Source organism: Pituophis catenifer, unplaced genomic scaffold (assembly GCF_029215685.1).
Source record: "Pituophis catenifer annectens isolate HBS135680 unplaced genomic scaffold, rPitCat1.0.hap2 SCAF_6, whole genome shotgun sequence".
Taxonomy (NCBI): Eukaryota; Metazoa; Chordata; class Lepidosauria; order Squamata; family Colubridae; genus Pituophis; species Pituophis catenifer.
Window position 1 is genome coordinate 7013646 of NW_027256886.1, and position 18103 is coordinate 7031748.

At 44.5% G+C, this 18103-nt stretch overlaps 1 protein-coding gene across 1 annotated transcript; it reads left to right on the top strand.

Moving 5' to 3' along the window:
• The first annotated feature begins 2863 nt into the window (after positions 1-2863).
• AHSG (alpha 2-HS glycoprotein) lies at positions 2864-13591 on the top strand. Its single transcript, XM_070946364.1, has 7 exons — positions 2864-3117; positions 4183-4293; positions 5692-5776; positions 7850-8013; positions 9636-9746; positions 10717-10818; positions 12839-13591. Exons 1-7 carry the CDS (start codon positions 2917-2919, stop codon positions 13091-13093), a joined length of 1029 nt encoding a protein of 342 aa, XP_070802465.1. The 5' UTR covers positions 2864-2916; the 3' UTR covers positions 13094-13591.
• Positions 13592-18103: the final 4512 nt, after the last annotated feature.

An 18103-nucleotide genomic window follows, 5' to 3' on the forward strand; every position in this document is an offset into this window, starting at 1 on the left:
GCAACCAAGATGATTAGGGGACTGGAGGCTAAAACATATTAAGGACGGTTGCAGGAATTATGTATGTCTAGTCTAGTGAAAAAAGGACCAGGGGTGACATGATAGCAGTGTTCAATATCTCACGGGCTACCACAAAAAAGAGCGAGTCAAGCTATTCTCCAAGGCACCTGAGGGTAAGACAAGAAGCATTGGATGGAAACTAACCAATGACAGAACCAATTTAGCACTAAGAAGGAATTTCCTGACAAAACAATCAGTGGAACAGCTTGCCTTCAGAAGTTGTTGGCGGTCCATCACTGGAGGTTATTAAGAAGACATTGGACAACCATTTGTCTGAAATGCAGTGGTGGGATTCAAATAATTTAACAACTGGTTTGCCCCAGGGTCAGATTGGCTGTTGTGGGAGGCATGGCCCATTCCTGTCCTCCAGCTCCACCACACATGCGGGAAAGCCTCCTGCAATGGGCAACCTGACCCTGGGCAAACTGGTTGCTAAATTCCCCCACAAACACACCTATCAAAGTGGATCCTGGGCGCTGCGCTGCAATGGAAAAACAGGCAATGAAGCGGCTGGCACGAGAGAAGGAGGAGGAGCAGGGAGAAGAAAGAGGGAAAGCGGCCTTCGCCTTCCCTCGCACCGGCCGCTCTGTTGCCCATTTCTCCATTGCAGCGCAGCGCCCAGGATCCACTTCGATAGCGGGCGGGCGGTTAATTTAACAACTGGTTCACTCAAACCAGTGCAAACCGGCTGAATCTCACCACTGCTGAAATAGTATAGTGCCGTGATGGCAAACCTATGGTAGCCATATCAGTGGGCGCATGCGCGCGCCAGCCAGCTGATTTTCAGGCCTTCTGGACCACCTGAAAGTAGGGAAACAGGCTGTTTCCAGCTTCTGGAGGGCCTCCGGGGGATGGGGAAGTCCATTTTCACCCTTCCCAGGCTCCTAGAAGGGCTCCGGGGCCTGGGGAAGAGCAAAAAATAGGCCTTCCGGTCCCACCGAAGTTGGCAAATGGACCATTTCCGGCCTCCAGGGGGCCTCCAGGGGTTTTCGCCCTCCCCAAACTCCTAGAAAGGCTCTGGAGCCTAGGAAGAGAGAAAAATGGGCCTACCGGGCCAACGTGTACCAGGAGTGGGGGGAAGGGAGAGTCGTGTGCACATACGCCAGGGCGGGGTGCATAGAATTATGAGTGTAGGCACGCATGCACACAACAATTCCCACCCCCACCCCCACCCCCACTCCTGGCACGTGATGGCAAAAAAAGTTAGCCATCACTGGTATAGGGTCTCCTGCTTTAGCAGGGTGTTGGAGTAGAAGACCTCGAAGGTCCCTTCCAACTCCATTATTCTGTTATTCTGTTGTTGTTTTTTAATTAATCCTGGAGAGTGTTTGTCTCTGGTTTCTAATTTCACCTAGAATTCCTTAACCTGGATTATTAGTAAAACTTCTTGTTATGGAAATTCTTGTGGATGACTTATAACCATAGACAAGAACATCTGTGAGGATGGCAAAGAGGAACACTGGGCCATCACAACACAAAGCCCATCAATTTTGTTACACGTGTTTTGTTCACACAAGATATTACATAATATACGGACGCACTTAATCAGATCAGCTATAAAACCAACACTCGACTTGGCTAGGGTTTTATGGCTTGGCCCAGGGGTCTTCAAACTTGCCAACTTTAAGACTTATGGACTTCAACTCCCAGAATTCCTCAGCCAGCTATGCTGAATGGGGAATCTGGGAGTTGAAGTCCACAAGTTTTAAAATTGCCAACTTTGAGATTCCTGGCTTAGCTTGCTCGGAAAACTGTGAATGTTGTGGCTTGAGCTTTCTTTCTTTCTTGTGCTGCACTCTGTTGCAGAGTAAGCACAAGCTCATCACACAATGGTGACACTAAGCCTTCTGCAGAATCTACAATACAACCTCTTAACTTGCTTATTAATTTTAATTTTACTTTTAATATATTAATTGGGGTTATTTTTACAATGTTCCAACGTTCTGCTTCACATGGCGGTAACAGTACTGATCAGGGGTGAAATCTACTTACCTTCCTTACGGATTCGGAAGCGCATGCGCTGTGCTCCACCACCTCCTTTAGTAGTGCAAGGCGAGACTCATTATGAGGTGAAGAAAATCCTGGACTTTAGACTCTATAGGGGTCGATTACAATATTTGGTGCATTGGAAAGGCTACCCGTTAGCTGAAGCTACTTGGGTTAAGAGTTGGGATGTAAATGCTGATGCGCTCGTGAAACAGTTTCACAATAAATTTCCTGAGAAGCCAAAAGGTCCCACTGGGGGGTTAAGGGGCTTTGCGCTAGGTGTTAACCCTTTCTTTTGTGTTTTATCTGCTTTATTTTTCAGGATGTAGGTCTTTCTGCAGGGGGGGCGCCTGTCAGCTTTGGAAGCCATATTAGGCCGGAAGCTTCAATGCTGCCACCTCCTCATGTGTGGGAAAGTAGGAGGGGGGATTTAGGAGAGGGGGTTAGTGGACATAATAGCTTTCTTCCTGTCGGTCAAGTGGTAAGTATCCCCGCCTGTCACGTGGGAGACCGGGGTTCGATTCCCTGCACTATCTTTGTGCATCATTGCTATATAATTTTGTATTCTTAAAATACCCTTTTCTGCAGTGGTATCCTGGGATTAATATGACCGACTGTCCTCTTTTCGCACAATCTGCATTTTTTCCCCTTATCTAATCAAACTTTGACTAGATGTCTCCACATATTTATTTTTCCTTTCCTCTTGTTTGCAGGACCTTCGGCAAATATTGCATCCTCCCAAATAAGCCAATGCAAGTGGCAGGTGGCGGGGGGACAGCGAACAGAAATACTCCATAAAAAGGAGCACCTGACATCGGATCCTCTACCTTCCTTCCGTCAGTGCCTGGGAGATCATCTCTGAACCCAGCCATGAATTCCCTGGTAGCTCTCGTACTCCTGGGTCAGATTATAGGATGCACATTTAGCCATCACTTGTTGCCGCAATTCGATTGCAATGGCGAAGAAGCTGAAAGATTAGCAAAATTGGCAGTGGACTACATCAATGAGCATACTCTACATGGATACAGACAAGCTCTCAATATAATCAAGGATGCTCATGTCGTACCCCGGGTAAGTACAATGGGAGGAAAATTTTTCCTAGTTTCATTTACTAAATCAATGACAGTTAGGTGATTGTTTTGGGGAGGTGATGTTGTGCCAGTCAGTTTCTGTAGCCTTCCTGCTGAGATCTGGGCAATCTACAGCCTCTTTCTAGTCGATGTTCTGTAATCTCATAGCTTCCATTTTCAGCTGAATTGCTAGACGGGTGTGGACAACAGGTGTCCACCATTTTGTTGATAGTGACACACACTGCCCCCGACCCATCCCAGTGAATGCTTATACTCCTGACTGCTGCTTCTTTAGCTGTCAGATCCTTAGAAAGGGAAGGGGGGGTCATCTCGTGATCTGCACCATATGCACAACAGGTTTAACCAGCGCAGAGCATGTTTCTGTGACTGCATTTGGATATGCAGAATTTGGTGTGAGCACCAGTTGGATTTGTTATGTCAGCTCAGCTCCTTGGATTATTTAATGGTTCAGCGTGGGATGGAAATCTAGGAAATGGTTCGTTCTGCAACTGGGTTAAGTGTTGTATGAACTCTCCAACTGAACAAAATGTTAGCTCCTTCCCAACAATCTGATCTTCATTAGACCCCTGTCCCAAACTGTTGTCCTAAGTATCTGTAGGTAGACAGGCCAGGACTACCCAATGCCATTTTTTGGAGCCACAATGCTGGTGGTTGAATAGACAATATGCACACATGTGAACCATGCAATGTCAGAAAGAGGCAATTTTTTTCCACCCAGACTTGGCCAAAAACAACAACTGGGTAATCAACTGAGGCCTACAAGAAAACCTCATACCACATGCAGAGCAGAGCAGATGTTGACGTCAGGACAGGACAGCCTTGTCCATTCCTGCCTTGCAACCTCCAAAGGAACCATGTTTAACTTAAGGCAGCATTGAAATTTCCTGTTGGGTGTATTTTCTTCAAAGCAGTTGATAACTGAGAAGTACACCAGGACGATATCTTTAACTTGAGTGTCAATTCAAACATTTCCGAGTCAGCTGATGCAACAGAGACAGAAATGTGCAGGGAGAAAAGTCATTCTCATGCCAATTTTTCGTTTTAGAGACCCCATGGGAAGATAATATTCCTTGAGCTAAGTCTTCTGGAAACAGTCTGTCACGTGTTGGATCCATCCCCTCTCGAGAAATGTACTGTAAGACCCCAACATTACCATGTAAGTGTCTGAAAGTTCTTGAAAATGTAAGACTTTGTGAGAGGACAGGTGGCTTCTTACCACTCCACCAAGAGTAAATTGAGTTTCTGAACACACATACACACAAACTGATGTATTGGTGAACAAAGGGTTAATGAAACCTCAGCGGTATCTAACGTATTCCATGGGCATTCATTCTGAGCGCACATTACCTAGCCAGATTTCATTTCAACTCTGAACAATGAATTAGCCAGGAATTAAGAAGGCAATCCTTATTTCACGTTCACCCCGTGATGTCCAAAGTTGAATTGTTCCCATGCCAGATTCCATGAAAAGTGCCTTACAGGAGGTATCCAACCACAGCAACTTTTAAGACCTGTGGACTTCAAGTCCCAGAATTCCCCAGCAAGCTATGTCCAAGGTTGGATGCCCCAGGTTTAAGGTTACTGTCCAATTTTTATCAACATGGAACTGGCCAAGTAGAAGTTCTCATATTACCACACCTGCAAATGTTTCACCAAAGGCACCAATAAGATAGTTTTGGAGCAAATATGCATGTCAGGCTCAAAACCAAGAAAGATTCTCTAAATTAAAGGTAAAGGTAAAGGTTCCCCTCGCACATATGTGTTAGTCGTTCCCAACTCTAGGGGGCGGTGCTCATCTCCATTTCAAAGCCGAAGAGTCAGCGCTGCGGTCTGTGGCCGACATGACTCAATGCCAAAGACGCATGGAAAGCTGTTACCTTCCCACCAAAGGTGGTCCCTATTTTTCTACTTCCATTTTTTATGTGCTTTCGAACTGCTAGGTTGGCAGAAGCTGGGACAAGTGACGGGAGCTCACCCCATTATACGGCACTAGGGATTCGAACTGCTGAACTGCCGACCTTTCGATCGACAAGCTCAGTATCTTAGCCACTGAGCCACCCTGCCCCTTCCCGCTAAATTAGGGCAAAACAATTTTCCTTTATTGTTCCTTACATATAGACCAAAATTGTGCCAAACTAAAGCAAACCTCTTGCATCATTAAATGCATACAGTACTCTGAGAACTTCTACAGAGGAGCTGTGTTGACGTTCTTCTTCCCAACCAAACTGTCTAAACTTTGATGTCTCTTGCTTCTCTGGAATGCAACCCCTCCCACCTGGGAATCCAGACTACATTCCACCACAGTGCTCTAGCTACTGTAATGATGCTGCCTCACAACCTAGTTTACCAAAGTTATTAGTGCATTGTGCTCATTTTAATAATCTCCTATCTGTTAAGAACGTGAAATGTGCTATAATGGACCATAATAAATCCTACTAATGCTATAAATCCCCCCCCCCAGAAGCACCAGTTTTAAAGCACTAGCCCAAAATGGTTAGTTAAATAACGTTAAGTTAAAGTTTAACCTGTTTAATTTGATGGCTTGTATCTCCAGGCTGTTGAAGGAGATTGTGATGTCAAGATTCTCAGTGATGAGGGCGTCGAGAAAGTGGTTGCTGTGAAATGCCACTCAGATCCAGGTAATTCATCTTTGTCCCAGTTGGATTCTTAACTGGGCTGGGTTCAAGAAACTAAGAGCTGAGCCACTGGCCTCTTGTCATTTCCTGTCCTGCTTTATTAACTTTTTATGATGGTGGAGTTACTAACCCAGCCCTTCTTTAAAATTCAGCAGCATCTTAGGGTCCTGAGATCTCTCCACCCCCCCCCCCCCCAGAGAAGCTAACTATGCATTGCTTTAATTCAGTTGAAAGGCAATTCAAGCCAATCTAATCAGATAGAATGGATCACTGAATCAGATGCTGCCAAACTGTTTATTCTGCATCTGCAAAACCTTTTCTTTCTCAATCTGTTTAGGAATACAAATTAAAATGCTGCTTTCAGTCCATTCAAATGATGGGCTTGAATCAAACTGACAGTTCAAATCAATTTGATGTTTGGATATGGACTGGAAGCACTTACACACCCTTAATAAAGCATTCAACATCCCTCCCTCCCTCCCTCCCTCCCTTCGTTTCATTTTATTAAATTTGTATAAACCCTTCCTTCCTTCCTTCCTTCCTTCCTTCCTTCCTTCCTTCCTTCCTTCCTTCCTTCCTTCCTTTCTTCCCAGCCAAACAGAACCCTAAGCTGTCCCGTCCAGGAAATGAAAGTGCAGGAGAATTAACTCTGTTGTTGGTACTTCCTGTTAATTGGAAAACTGCTATGGAAGTTTTCCAATTTAGTTTGCATTTAGGGCATTCCCAATCAATTTCATTATCTAGAACAAGAACAATCATTATTCGGATCAACTAGGAAAAATTATGGCTCAATGTCTATTGAACATTTTTTTTTTTAATTTGATGTATATGCCGCCCTTCTCCGGAGACTCAGGGCAGCTTACAGTGCGCTAAGCAATAGCCTTCATCCTTTCGTATATTTATACAAAGTCAGCTTATTGCCCCCACAACTGGGTCCTCAATTTACCTACCTTAGAAAGGATGGAAGGCTGAGTCAACCTTGAGCCTGGTGAGATTCGAACCTGCAGTAATTGCAGGCAGCTGGTCTTAATAAGAGGGTGTTTTAGACCACTGTACTACCAAGGCTCTTCCTTAGCAAACATCAAAACATTTAACTGCAAAATGAGAGGCTTTGCTGGCTGGGGAATTCTGGGAGTTGAAGTCCACCAGGCTTAAAGTCGCCAAGGTTGGAGTCTCCTGAATCAGTGCAGGTGTTAAGCTATGGTAGCAACATGGTTGCTACATGAATCTGGCTTCCCCATTGACTTTGCTGTGTGTGTGACTAATTAAAGAACTGCAGGGATTCACTTAAGAACGGTGGCAAGAAAGGCCGTAAAATGGGGCAAGCTCACTTAAAAAGAGTCTCGCTCGGCAACCTAAATGTTGTGCTCAATTGTGGTCATAACTCAAGCACCGTCTGTCCGTATGGTCTCCCATTGCAAAAGCTGTAATTTGAACTTGCTGCCCAACTATTTTTTTTTTTAACCTTCTGCCTGAAATTTCCTGACAGTCAGGATAATGAATCAGTGGGACGACTTGCCTCCAGAAATTTTTAAGACGAGACTAGACAACCATTTGTCCGAAATGGTACACGATGTCCTGCTTTTTTTGCAGCCGTTTTCAGCTAAGACTGCCGCCCGCTTTACAAACATACGATGAACAGTTGCAGGAACTGGGCATGGCTAGTCTAGTGACGAGAAGAGAAGGACCAGGGGAGACATGATAGCAGTCTTCCAATACTTGAGGGGCTGCCACAGAGAGGAGGGGGTCAAGGTGTTTTCCAAGGCACCCGAAGGCCAGACAAGGAATAATGGATAGAAACGGAACAATGAGAGAGTCAATCTATAAATGAGGAGAAATTTCCTGACAGTGAGAACAATCAACCCATGGAACAGAAGTTGCCTTTGGAAGTTGTAGGAGCTTCATCACTGGAGGCTTTCGAGAAGAGACTGGACTGCCATCTGTCAGAAATGGTGTAGGGTCTCCTGCTTGGACAGGGGGTTGGACTAGATGACCTACAAGATCCCTTCCAACTCTGTTAATCTGTATCTGTAAATGCCCTTCTTGACTTTTTTTTTTTTTTTTTTGTCTTTTCAGATTCTGCTGAAGATGTGCTATTTAACTGTCCAAAATGTCCAATTCTGTTGCCTCGGAATGACCCTCATGTGGTAGAATCTGTTGAATACGTGCTCCATAAACACAATGAACAACTGCCCGAACACTCTTATGAAGTCCTTGAGATTTCAAGAGGGCAGCACAAAGTTAGTATGCAAATCTCCGATTACCTCTTCCAGTTTAAAGCTTTGATACTTCATAGAACTAAGAGAAAGCAGGAGGAGATAGCAGGGGGCCAATTATGCTCTGCAAAAGTCTAGGAAAAGAACCAGAAATCAACAAAGGAGAATATTTGTAGCTCAGGATTGAAATGAGGGGTCCTTGGTGCCCTCTGAGCTCGGGTGTATGGGGTTTTTTTTTTGTAGACGTTTCGTTAACCAAACTAAGTAACATCATCAGTGCTACACCAATGATCAACTAGCACCAATGATGTTACCTAGTTTGGGTAATCAAATGTCTGCAAGAAAACAACCGAGATCGGAGAGCACCAAGACTCTGCAAAGAACCAGCTGCTAAGAAAAAAAGGGGATAGATACCTTTTCAAGAACCAGGGGCTGAAGCTGGCTTTTTTAAATTTACTTTCCAAGCCTCTGACTCTAGTGAACAAGGATTCACTGACATTTTATTGATAAAATATAATTACGGCCAATACCCAGTCAAGTGAAACTTAGAAACAGCCACCAAATGAAATACCACATGAAGAACAGCTGCAGGTTTTGGGTTTGGCTAGTCTAAAGAAAAGAAGAATTGAGAGGGGGGTCAAATTATTCTCCAAAGCACCTGAAGGCAGGACAAAAAATAACGCATGGAAACTAATCAAGAAGAGAAGCAACCTGGAATTAAGGAGAAATTTCCTAACAGTGAGGACAGTGGAACAGCTTGCCTCCAGAAGTTGTGGGTGCTTCATCACTGGAGGTTTTTTAAGAAGAGACTGGACGGCCACTTGACTGAAATGGTATCGGTCAGTGAGTGCATGGGGGGGTTGTCGCACTCACACGTGTCCACACCCATAATTCAGTGCACCCCGCTCCCCCCCGCGCAGGAACACGTGACACCCCTGCGCTCCCCCAGCTTTTGGCACGCGATGGCGTGCCCAGTAGGCCCGTTTTTCGCTCTCCCCAGGCTCCAGAGGCTTACTTGGAGCCTGAGGAGGGCGAAAACAGCCTTCCCCATCCCCCTGGAGGCGCTTCGGAGGCCAGAAATGGCCTATATACCGACTTCCAGTGGGACTGGAAGGCCCATTCTTCGCTCTACCCAGCCTCCAGAGCCTTTCTAGGAGCCTGGGGAGGTCAAAAATGCTCTTCCCTCCCCCGGAGGCCCTCCAGAGGCCGGAAATAGCCTTCCAGTGGGCCCGGAAGGCCCGAAAATCAGCTGAGCTAGGGCAACACTCGCGTGCCCACCGATATGGCTCTGCGTGCCACCTGTGGCACGCGTGCCATAGGTTCGCCATCACGGGTATAGGTTCTCCTGCTTGAGCAGAGGAAACGGGACTAGAAGACCTCCAAGGTCCCTTCCAGCTCTATTCTATTGTAAATATTCTAAAACAGAAGCGATGAAACAGCCATGCAAAAGCTAGGAAATCCTTATTTCTTCGGGGCTCTGGGGAATCACAAATTACCTCTCCCTCTGCCAAAGGAAGCTGGGAAATTCAGTCGGAACAGGTGACCACGGGTGATGGTGGGGATATGCAGCAGACAGGACTAAAATTTCATTCTCCCAGCCATTTCTACCCACAATCCAGCTGAAACGTCTCTTGCTTTGATTTCAGTTGGAGCCTGAAGCTTACTATGTGGAGTTTGCTATTGTGGAGACCAACTGCTCTGCTAAGGAAGCTCATGATAACCATCATGACTGCCACCCCAAAGCAGCAGGAGAAGGAGTAAGTGTGAGGGTCAACTCCAAACCTATCTGAGCAATTGCCATGTCTGTCCATCTGTCTCTCTTTTCTTTCTCTCTCTCCTCTCTCTCTTTCTCTTTTCTTTCTCTCTCCTCTCTCTCTTCTTTGTTTCTTTCTCTCCTCTCTCTCTCTTTTCTTTCTCTCTCTCTCTCCTCCCTTCCTCCCCCCCCCTCTTTCTCCTAGCAAACCAGGACCACATTCCAAACAAATATGCAAGGCCAAATATTCCATAGAGAAATAGAGACTTGATTCTGGCTTTCACCAGCCCAAATCCTACACTTTAACCCAGTGGTGGGTTGCCCCCGGTTCACACCGGTTCTATAGAACCGGTAGTAAAACCGGCAGGAGGCTCCGCCCACCGGCCCGGACATCATCAAAATGCTTCTGCGCATGTGCAGAAGCTTCTGTGCATGCAGCCCCGTTGCGAACCGGTAGTAAAGGTAAGTAGAACCTACCCCTGCTTTAACCTCTGTGCAATGTCAATTTCATCACAATTCCTCCAGAAATAATGCATCCCCAACCTTTCCATCAATATCTGAAGAAGAATATGATGCCGAGTACTCTAACAAATTTTTTTTTATTTGATTTATATGCTGCCCTTCTCCAGAGACTCAGGGTGGCTTACAATGCGTTAAGCAATAGCCTTCATACTTTTGTATATTTTATACAAAGTCAGCTTATTGCCCCTACAATCCGAGTCCTCATTTTACCTACCTTAGAAAGGATGGAAGGCTGAGTCAACCTTGAGTCAACCTTGAGCCTGGTGAGATTTGAGATTTGAACTTGCAGTAATTGCAGGCAGCTGATGTTAATAACAGTGCTTTAGTCTGCTGCGCCACCAGGGCGCAATGGAATTGGTTTGTGACCTGACCAGATTCTTTAATTCATTAGTAGCTTTTTGGGCTCACATGGAAATATCTTAATGTTTCCTTTTCCCCCTCTTTCTCTCCAGCATGTTGGATTCTGCAGAGCGACTGTGTTTAGATCGCAAGCTGCCACTGAAAAACCTAAAGATGAAAAGTATGAGTCAGACTGTATCATCTTTGATGTCAAGGTATGTACATTAAAGGCAATTTTGCTCATCCTCCTTCCCCTTCCTCCACACCAGAGTTTCTCATCCTCACCAACTTTAAGATGTGTAGACTTCAACTCCCAGAATTCCCTAGCCAGAAGGTTGGGGAATTCTGGAAGTTGAACTCCACGTATCTCTTGGTTTCTGTCCATCCAAGGAGCTCAAAATTGACTTCCTGTTCCAGCTATAGATTCCCCTGCATCCCTTCACATGGGTATATAATATAATAGCTCTGATATATAATACGGTTTGTTCAGGGGTGAAATGTAAAATTTGTTACTACCGGTTCTGTGGGCATGGCTTAGTGGGGGGGGGGGGGGTGGTAATGTGACTGGGTGGGCGTGGCAAATTATTTTTTTTTTAACTTTTCAAAGCATTTTTTCTAATGCTTTGAAAAGCTTCTGTCAATCAGGCTACTCAGCTGGGATCGTCAGAGAGGCATTTTAAAAAATACCTCTCTGATGATCAGGCAACTCAGCTGGGATCGTCAGATACTTTTCAAACCATTTTTTTTTAACACATCTTCGGCCAAGAGGTTGCAGAAAAAAATGCTTTGAAAAGCCTCTGATGATCCCAGCTGAGCCGCGCGATCATCAGAGGCTTTTTTTTTTAACTTTTAAAACCATTTTTTCTTCGGAAGAGGTTGTAGAAAAAATGCTTTTCAAAATTTAAAAAAAAGCCTCTGATGATTGTGCGGCTTAGCTGGGAATGGTGTGTAGGGGGGGTGGGCAGGGATTTTTGCTACCGGTTCTCCGAACCACCCGCTGCCATCGCTACCGGATCCGGCATTCTGGTCCGAACCGGGAGCATTTCACCCCTGGGTTTGTTTGAGCTTGCCTTAGCATAATGCAGCCTTTTATGATTTGTAAACCATAGATTCTTTTATTTATATACTTCCTTTTCTCTGAGATTATTATTTTGAACCTCACCACTGCCCTTTGGATTGTAGGCTGGGCTGAGAACAGAATAACTGGCTCAGAGCTACCCAGAAATTTACCTAGCCAGGAAGGATTTGAATCTAGATCTCCCCAGTTTAACACTGGCCCCTTAACTGCCATGCTATTCTTTCAACAAACTGCGGTTATAACAAATTATGCCTTAGCCATATGCCTTACAATAACAAAAAGAACAACCCTCCATTAAACTGCAGGACTAACTGCCACTTTTCAGCTTTATTCATTTGACTTCTACTCCAACATTTGCCAATTGCCAGGTTACAGGCAGTCCTCAATTTATGACCACAACCCCAAATTTTCATTGCTAAGCAAGACTGTTGTTAAGTGAGTTTTGCCCCATTTTACACTCTTTCTTGCCACAGTTGTTAAGCGAATCACTGCAGTTGATAAGTTAGTAACCAGGTTGTTAAGTGAATCTGGCTTCCCCATTGACTTTGCTTGTCAGAAGGCCGCAAAAAAGAGATCACAGGGCCCTTTGACACTGCGACCGTCATAAAATGTGAGTCAGTTGTCACGCATCTGAAATTTGACCATGGGGATGCTGCAATGGTCATGAGTGTGAAAAACAGTCATAAGTCACTTTTTTCAGGGCTGTTGTAACTTCGAAGGGTCACTAAACGAATGAGGAGTCCCCGTATTGAACATACTAAGAGCCATCGATTTTCTTGATTTTCTTTTTTCAATTTTCAGTGGATTTTCTTAATTCACTTTTGGGTTAATGTGTTGGAGAGTTCAAAGCAGGATAAAATAGCAAGAGCACTTAGACTTATATAGCGCTTCACAGTGCTTTTACAGCCCTCTCTAAGCGGTATGCAGAGTCAGCATATTTTCCCCCAACAATCTGAGTCCTCATTTTACCCACCTCGGAAGGATGGAAAGCTGAGTCAACCTTGAGCCTGGCGAGATTCGAACTGCCAAATTGCAGTCAGCCAGCAGTCAGCAGAACTTGCCTGCAGTATTGCACTCTAACCACTGCGCCACCGCGGCTCATGACCGAAGAAGACTCACCTGTGTTTGCATGTTGTTGTTTTTGTTTTGTTTTCCAGGTGGGAATTCCTCACGCCCATTTGATCGAGCATCACTATGCAAAAAATATTGTTTCCCCAGGACACAACAATACTGTCCTGGACCTCGTCCATTCGCACAACCATACCAGCGCCTCACACGAGACTCATTCTCACGAACACGTGGCGACAGTCGCCGCTCCTGTGGTCAAAAGGGAAGCTCCAACAGAGGCACCACATGATCACACACACGCTACAAACCTTTGTCCCGGAAAAGTACATCACTTCAAGATTTAGGCCAGCTGTGACACAGAGCAGAGAGAAGCCGCCCAGTTAAATGCAAAACCCCTTTTTCCAAATCGGAACTTAAACCCTGAATCCAAAAAAAAGGGGGTTTTTACCCTGATACGTTACCGTCCTGGCCAAGTGTTGTGATCACCCGTTGTTGTTACGAGAAAGAGGCTTTGCATTCATGCCTTTCTGCTTTTAGAAATGCAGGTGCTCACTGCAAACTTAACATCTTCCAGTCTCTCTCTCTTCAGCCAAGGAGCTAGAAGAAAGTTGAACAGAAGTTATATTAGCCCCAAAGTCAAAATTCTTCTTCTTTTTTTTTAAGAGAAAATGCGTAACATTTGACAATATCTGCTCATTACCTCTATTCCTTATGAGATTTTTCCCCCCCTCTGAATGTTTCATCATGCTACATTATTTTACAGGGGCAATGTTGAACAAAGTCCAATATATTGACAGCAAAAAGCACGGGGTACTTCCTAAATAAAATGTTCAATTCTAAAATGGGCTTGCCCTTTTGTCTTGCTTGACGTTCGTGGGCCAGATGGCTTTGGTCAGCCTGGGTGAGAATTCTGGGAATTATAGTTCAGCACCTCTAGGGGAGGACAGTGGGTCAACCTATTCTTCAAAGCACCTGAAGGCAGGGCAAGAAGCAATGGGTGGAAACTGATCAGAGAATCAACCTAGAAATAAATAAATGTCTTGACAATTAAAAGGATAAAATAAAAATAAAAACATTTGACAATGAAGAAATAAATATTAGAAGAGCCAGCATCTTTTCTACCCCATGTTCAAGGTATATCTTGGACATCTCTTCTTTATGATGGAATGCAAACTGTGGGGTATCAACATTTGCAAAAATTGTTTTGGTCCCCCTGGGATTCAAACATCTTTGATCAGGTCAGATAATTTTCATACCATCAACTTTCTCTTCTTCTCTCTGTCCCAGACTATTTTACGGTAGCGACCCTGGCTTAATGACTGATTAAGCCAATGTGGTAGAGCTTTTTTTTGTTGTTGTTGTTAAAGTATTCTCTCACACAATTTTAATTCCAATATATAATAGTTCCACTAACTCTTGCCTCACAATCAGAAGGCTTTCAGACTCCACACTGTAACAGACAATACTTGGCAAAAATGCATGAAAATTGCAAATGAACGAATTGTCTCCTGCAAACTCCCCTCCCCTTCGCTCCTCTTTATCCCCTATGGGAGGGACCATTCACCGTCCACCTGTGGCTTTACTCCTGAGTCGACCCTTGTTCCTTAGCTGTTCCCTTCTCCTGGCAGCTCTGTGCATGTGCACCCTGGGAACAGGATCCGGCTGTTCTTCTGCCCCATTGATGTCCGACTTCGAAGGCAGCTGACAACTGTCAGACGGCCCTGCCCCCATCTCTGCCTCCGATGCAGAGCACTTGTCAAAACCTTCCCCAGATTCTAGGACTGACCCATGTTCCTCCCGAACCTCCTCACTCCCTGATTCTGTCACCAGATTCGCTGGCCGCTGGCGGGCCACAACAATATATCTGCTGAACAAAACTCTGCATTGGCGATAGGAAGGGCATCTGGCCATTAAACACTCTGCTAGCTCCGTTGCCCAGACTCCACCCTGCAAAGGATTATGGGGTCGTTAAAAGATTATTATTATGATGATGATATAATAGTTCCACTAAAAGTAGAATCTAAAGAAAGTAATAGAATTCAGTACAGGTAATCCTCAACTTACAACCACAGCTGAGATCAACACTTCTGCTGCTAACCAAGACAGTTGCTAATTTGCCCCATTTTATGATCTTTCTTGCCATACGTGTTAGGTGAATCACTGCAGCTGTCACGTTAGTAACACAGTTATTAATTGAATCTGGCTCCCCCATTGACTTGGCTTGTCAGAAGGTCACAAAAGCTGATCACATGATCCCAGGACATTGCAACATGTCATAAGTATGAACCAGTTGCCAAGCATCGAAATTTTGACCATGTGGCCATGGGGATGCTGCAACGGTCGTATAAGTGTGAAAAATTCTCAGGTGTGCCTCCGTTCAAAACTCCATGTTTGTAGAGAAAGGTACTTTTGCTGAGTATGAACTGAATGCAATGAAAGGAAAGCAAAGTCTGAGGCAATAGGCGTGAAAATTACATATTGAAAGCATCTCCAAATCCCTCCCCCCCAAGGATTCAAGTTGAATGTCCAATCCACATCTCCCCAAAGTGTCATGTGGAGTACTTCTTCAGATGGTCCCATCTATTTGGTATGCCAGAACGGTTGACCTTGACTGCTATCAGCACTTCCTGCAGCTGCTACAAAGACAGTGAGAATTTTCCTCCCTTTCACGAGATATCTTGTGTAAGTGCCCGAGCCCACTGTAACAACATTGCCAAAAAGGCATTAAGAGTTGTTAACCTAATCTTGCGTAGCTTCTTCTCTGGTAATGTTGAACTACTAACTACAGCATACAAAACATTTGCTAGACCAATTCTTGAATGCAGTTCATCTGTCTGGAACTTGCACTGCATATCGAACCTAAATACAATCGAGAGTCCAGAGATATTTTACGAGAAGAGTCCTCCATTCCTCTAACCGCAATAAAATATCTTATGCCACCAGACTCCAAATTTTGGGCTTAGACAACTTAGAACTATGCTGACTTCAGTCTGACCTAAGCATAGTACATAAAATTATCTGCCACAATGTCCTTCCTGTCAATGACTACTTCAGTTTCAACCACAACAATACATGAGCAAATAATAGATACAAACTCAAGGTAAACCACTCCAAACTCGATTGCAGAAAATACGACTTCAGCAACAGAGTGGTCAATGCCTGGAATGCTCTACCTGATTCTGTAGTTTCATCCCAAAACCCCCAAAACTTTAACCTAAGACTGTCGACTGTTGACCTCACCCCTTTCATAAGAGGTCTGTAAGGGGCGTGAATAAGTGCACCAGCATGCCTACCGTCCTTTTTACTTACTCTTTTCATGTATTCAAATTATGTTTATACTTTTACCTGTTATCTTATATATGCCTGACAAGTAAACTTACGATTATGATTATGATCTCCACCAGCTCACTTCCCCCCTCCCAAATACCTATTATACCCCACCTCCCATTACTATGGCAGCCGAAACCAAGCAAGCATCATAGAGGCTGACAAAAATGGTCATATGTCACTTTTTTCAGTGCCATTGTAACTTTGAACGGTGGCTAAAAGAATGGTTGGAAGCCGAGGACTATCTCTAATAGCAGAATTATAAATTCAACTATTTATACCATGATAATTAAGATAAGATAACCTTAATTGTCATTTTTTTACTGTGAGTACACTGGCACATATTAAAAATGAAATTTTGTTGCCTGTTCTCAAAAGAAAGTAGATATCTACCCATACACATAACACACACAGACACAGACACAGAGAGAGAGAGAGAGAGAGATATTATTATTATTATTATTATTATTATTATTATTATTATTATTATTATTATTATTATTTTATTTCTATACTGCCCTTCTCCCGAAGGATTCAGGGCGGTGTACAGCCTATTAAAAGCACAAGACAAACATCAATTAAAATTATTTAAAATTATTAAATAATTCGGCTCAATTTAAAACCCCAGAAATTTAAAACACACAATTTAAAATTATTATGTTGATAGCCCGGCCTGGCGGAACAACAGGGTCTTGAGTGCACAGCGAAATACCCGGAGATCGGAGATCTTACACACTTCAGGGGGCAGTTCATTCCACAGGGCTTGGGCTCCCACAGAGAAGGCCCTCACCCTGGGTGTCGCCAGCCGACATAACTTGGCCGATGGCACCCTGAGGAAACCCTCTCTGTGGGAGCAAACTGGCCGGTGGGAGGCTACTGGTGGCAGAAGTCGGTCTCGAAGGTACCCGGGTCCTGTGCCATGGAGCGCTTTAAAGGTGATGACCAACACCTTGAATCGCACCCGGAAGACCACTGGGAGCCAGTGCAGCTCACGCAGGAGGGGTGTCACATGGGCACAATGAGTTGCGCCCATAACCACCCGCGCGGCCGCATTCTGGACCAGTTGGAGCCTCCGAGTGCTCTTCAAGGGGAGCCCCATGTAGAGAGCATTACAATAGTCCAGCCGGGAGGTGACAAGGGCGTGAGTGACCATGCGCAAGGCGTCCCGGTGCAGAAAGGGCTGCAACTGGCGAATCAGTTATATAGATATAACTCTCTCAAGATGCACTTTGGGATGAACGCCCTTCAAATGATACGGGATATGAACAGATTTCCAGAAAAATTGCGTCGTTTTGAGGGGTGTGTAGATATTTTCACAGCCCCCTTTTTGACTCGTGCAGTATGCAGGTCCTCAAAAAATACTGTTTGGGGATAATGGCCAAAAAATAGCCACAGTGCAGGACATGGGTATGATATTATCTGTTCCTGAACTTCAGAAGAGCTAGATGACCTATGCTGATAGTGATTGCATGGATATGTCCTAAGCAGTGTACATAATTACAAGTCATCAGGTGATTTGTTTGAGCTTAACACGAATCAGTAATATAATTTTCTGAGCTGGGAACATTTTTTTAAAATTTATTTGTTCAATTTCTATAGCCGTGCATCTCAGTCAATGACTCCGGGCAGCTTACAATTTTTTAAAAAATTACAATTAAAATACTAAATAGATTTTAAAGCAATAAAAACACTAAAAACATCCAGATTTAAACCAGATGGGAGCAAGATACGTAGACATTAACAATACAGTCAGGAAATGGGGCAGTGGTGGGTTTCAAATTTTTTTACTACTGGTTCTGTGGGTGTGGCTTGTTGGGCATGGCATGGCTTGGTGGGCGTGGCTTGGTGGGTGTGGCAGGGGAAGGTTACTGCAAAATCCCCATTTCCTCCCTCTCAGCTGGGACTCGGGAGGCAGAGAATAGATGGGGGTGAGGCCAGTCAGAATTTTTACTCAAAATTTCTGCTACCAGTTCTCCAGAACTGGTCAGAACCTGCTGCAACCCACCTCTGAAATGGGGCCCTTAACA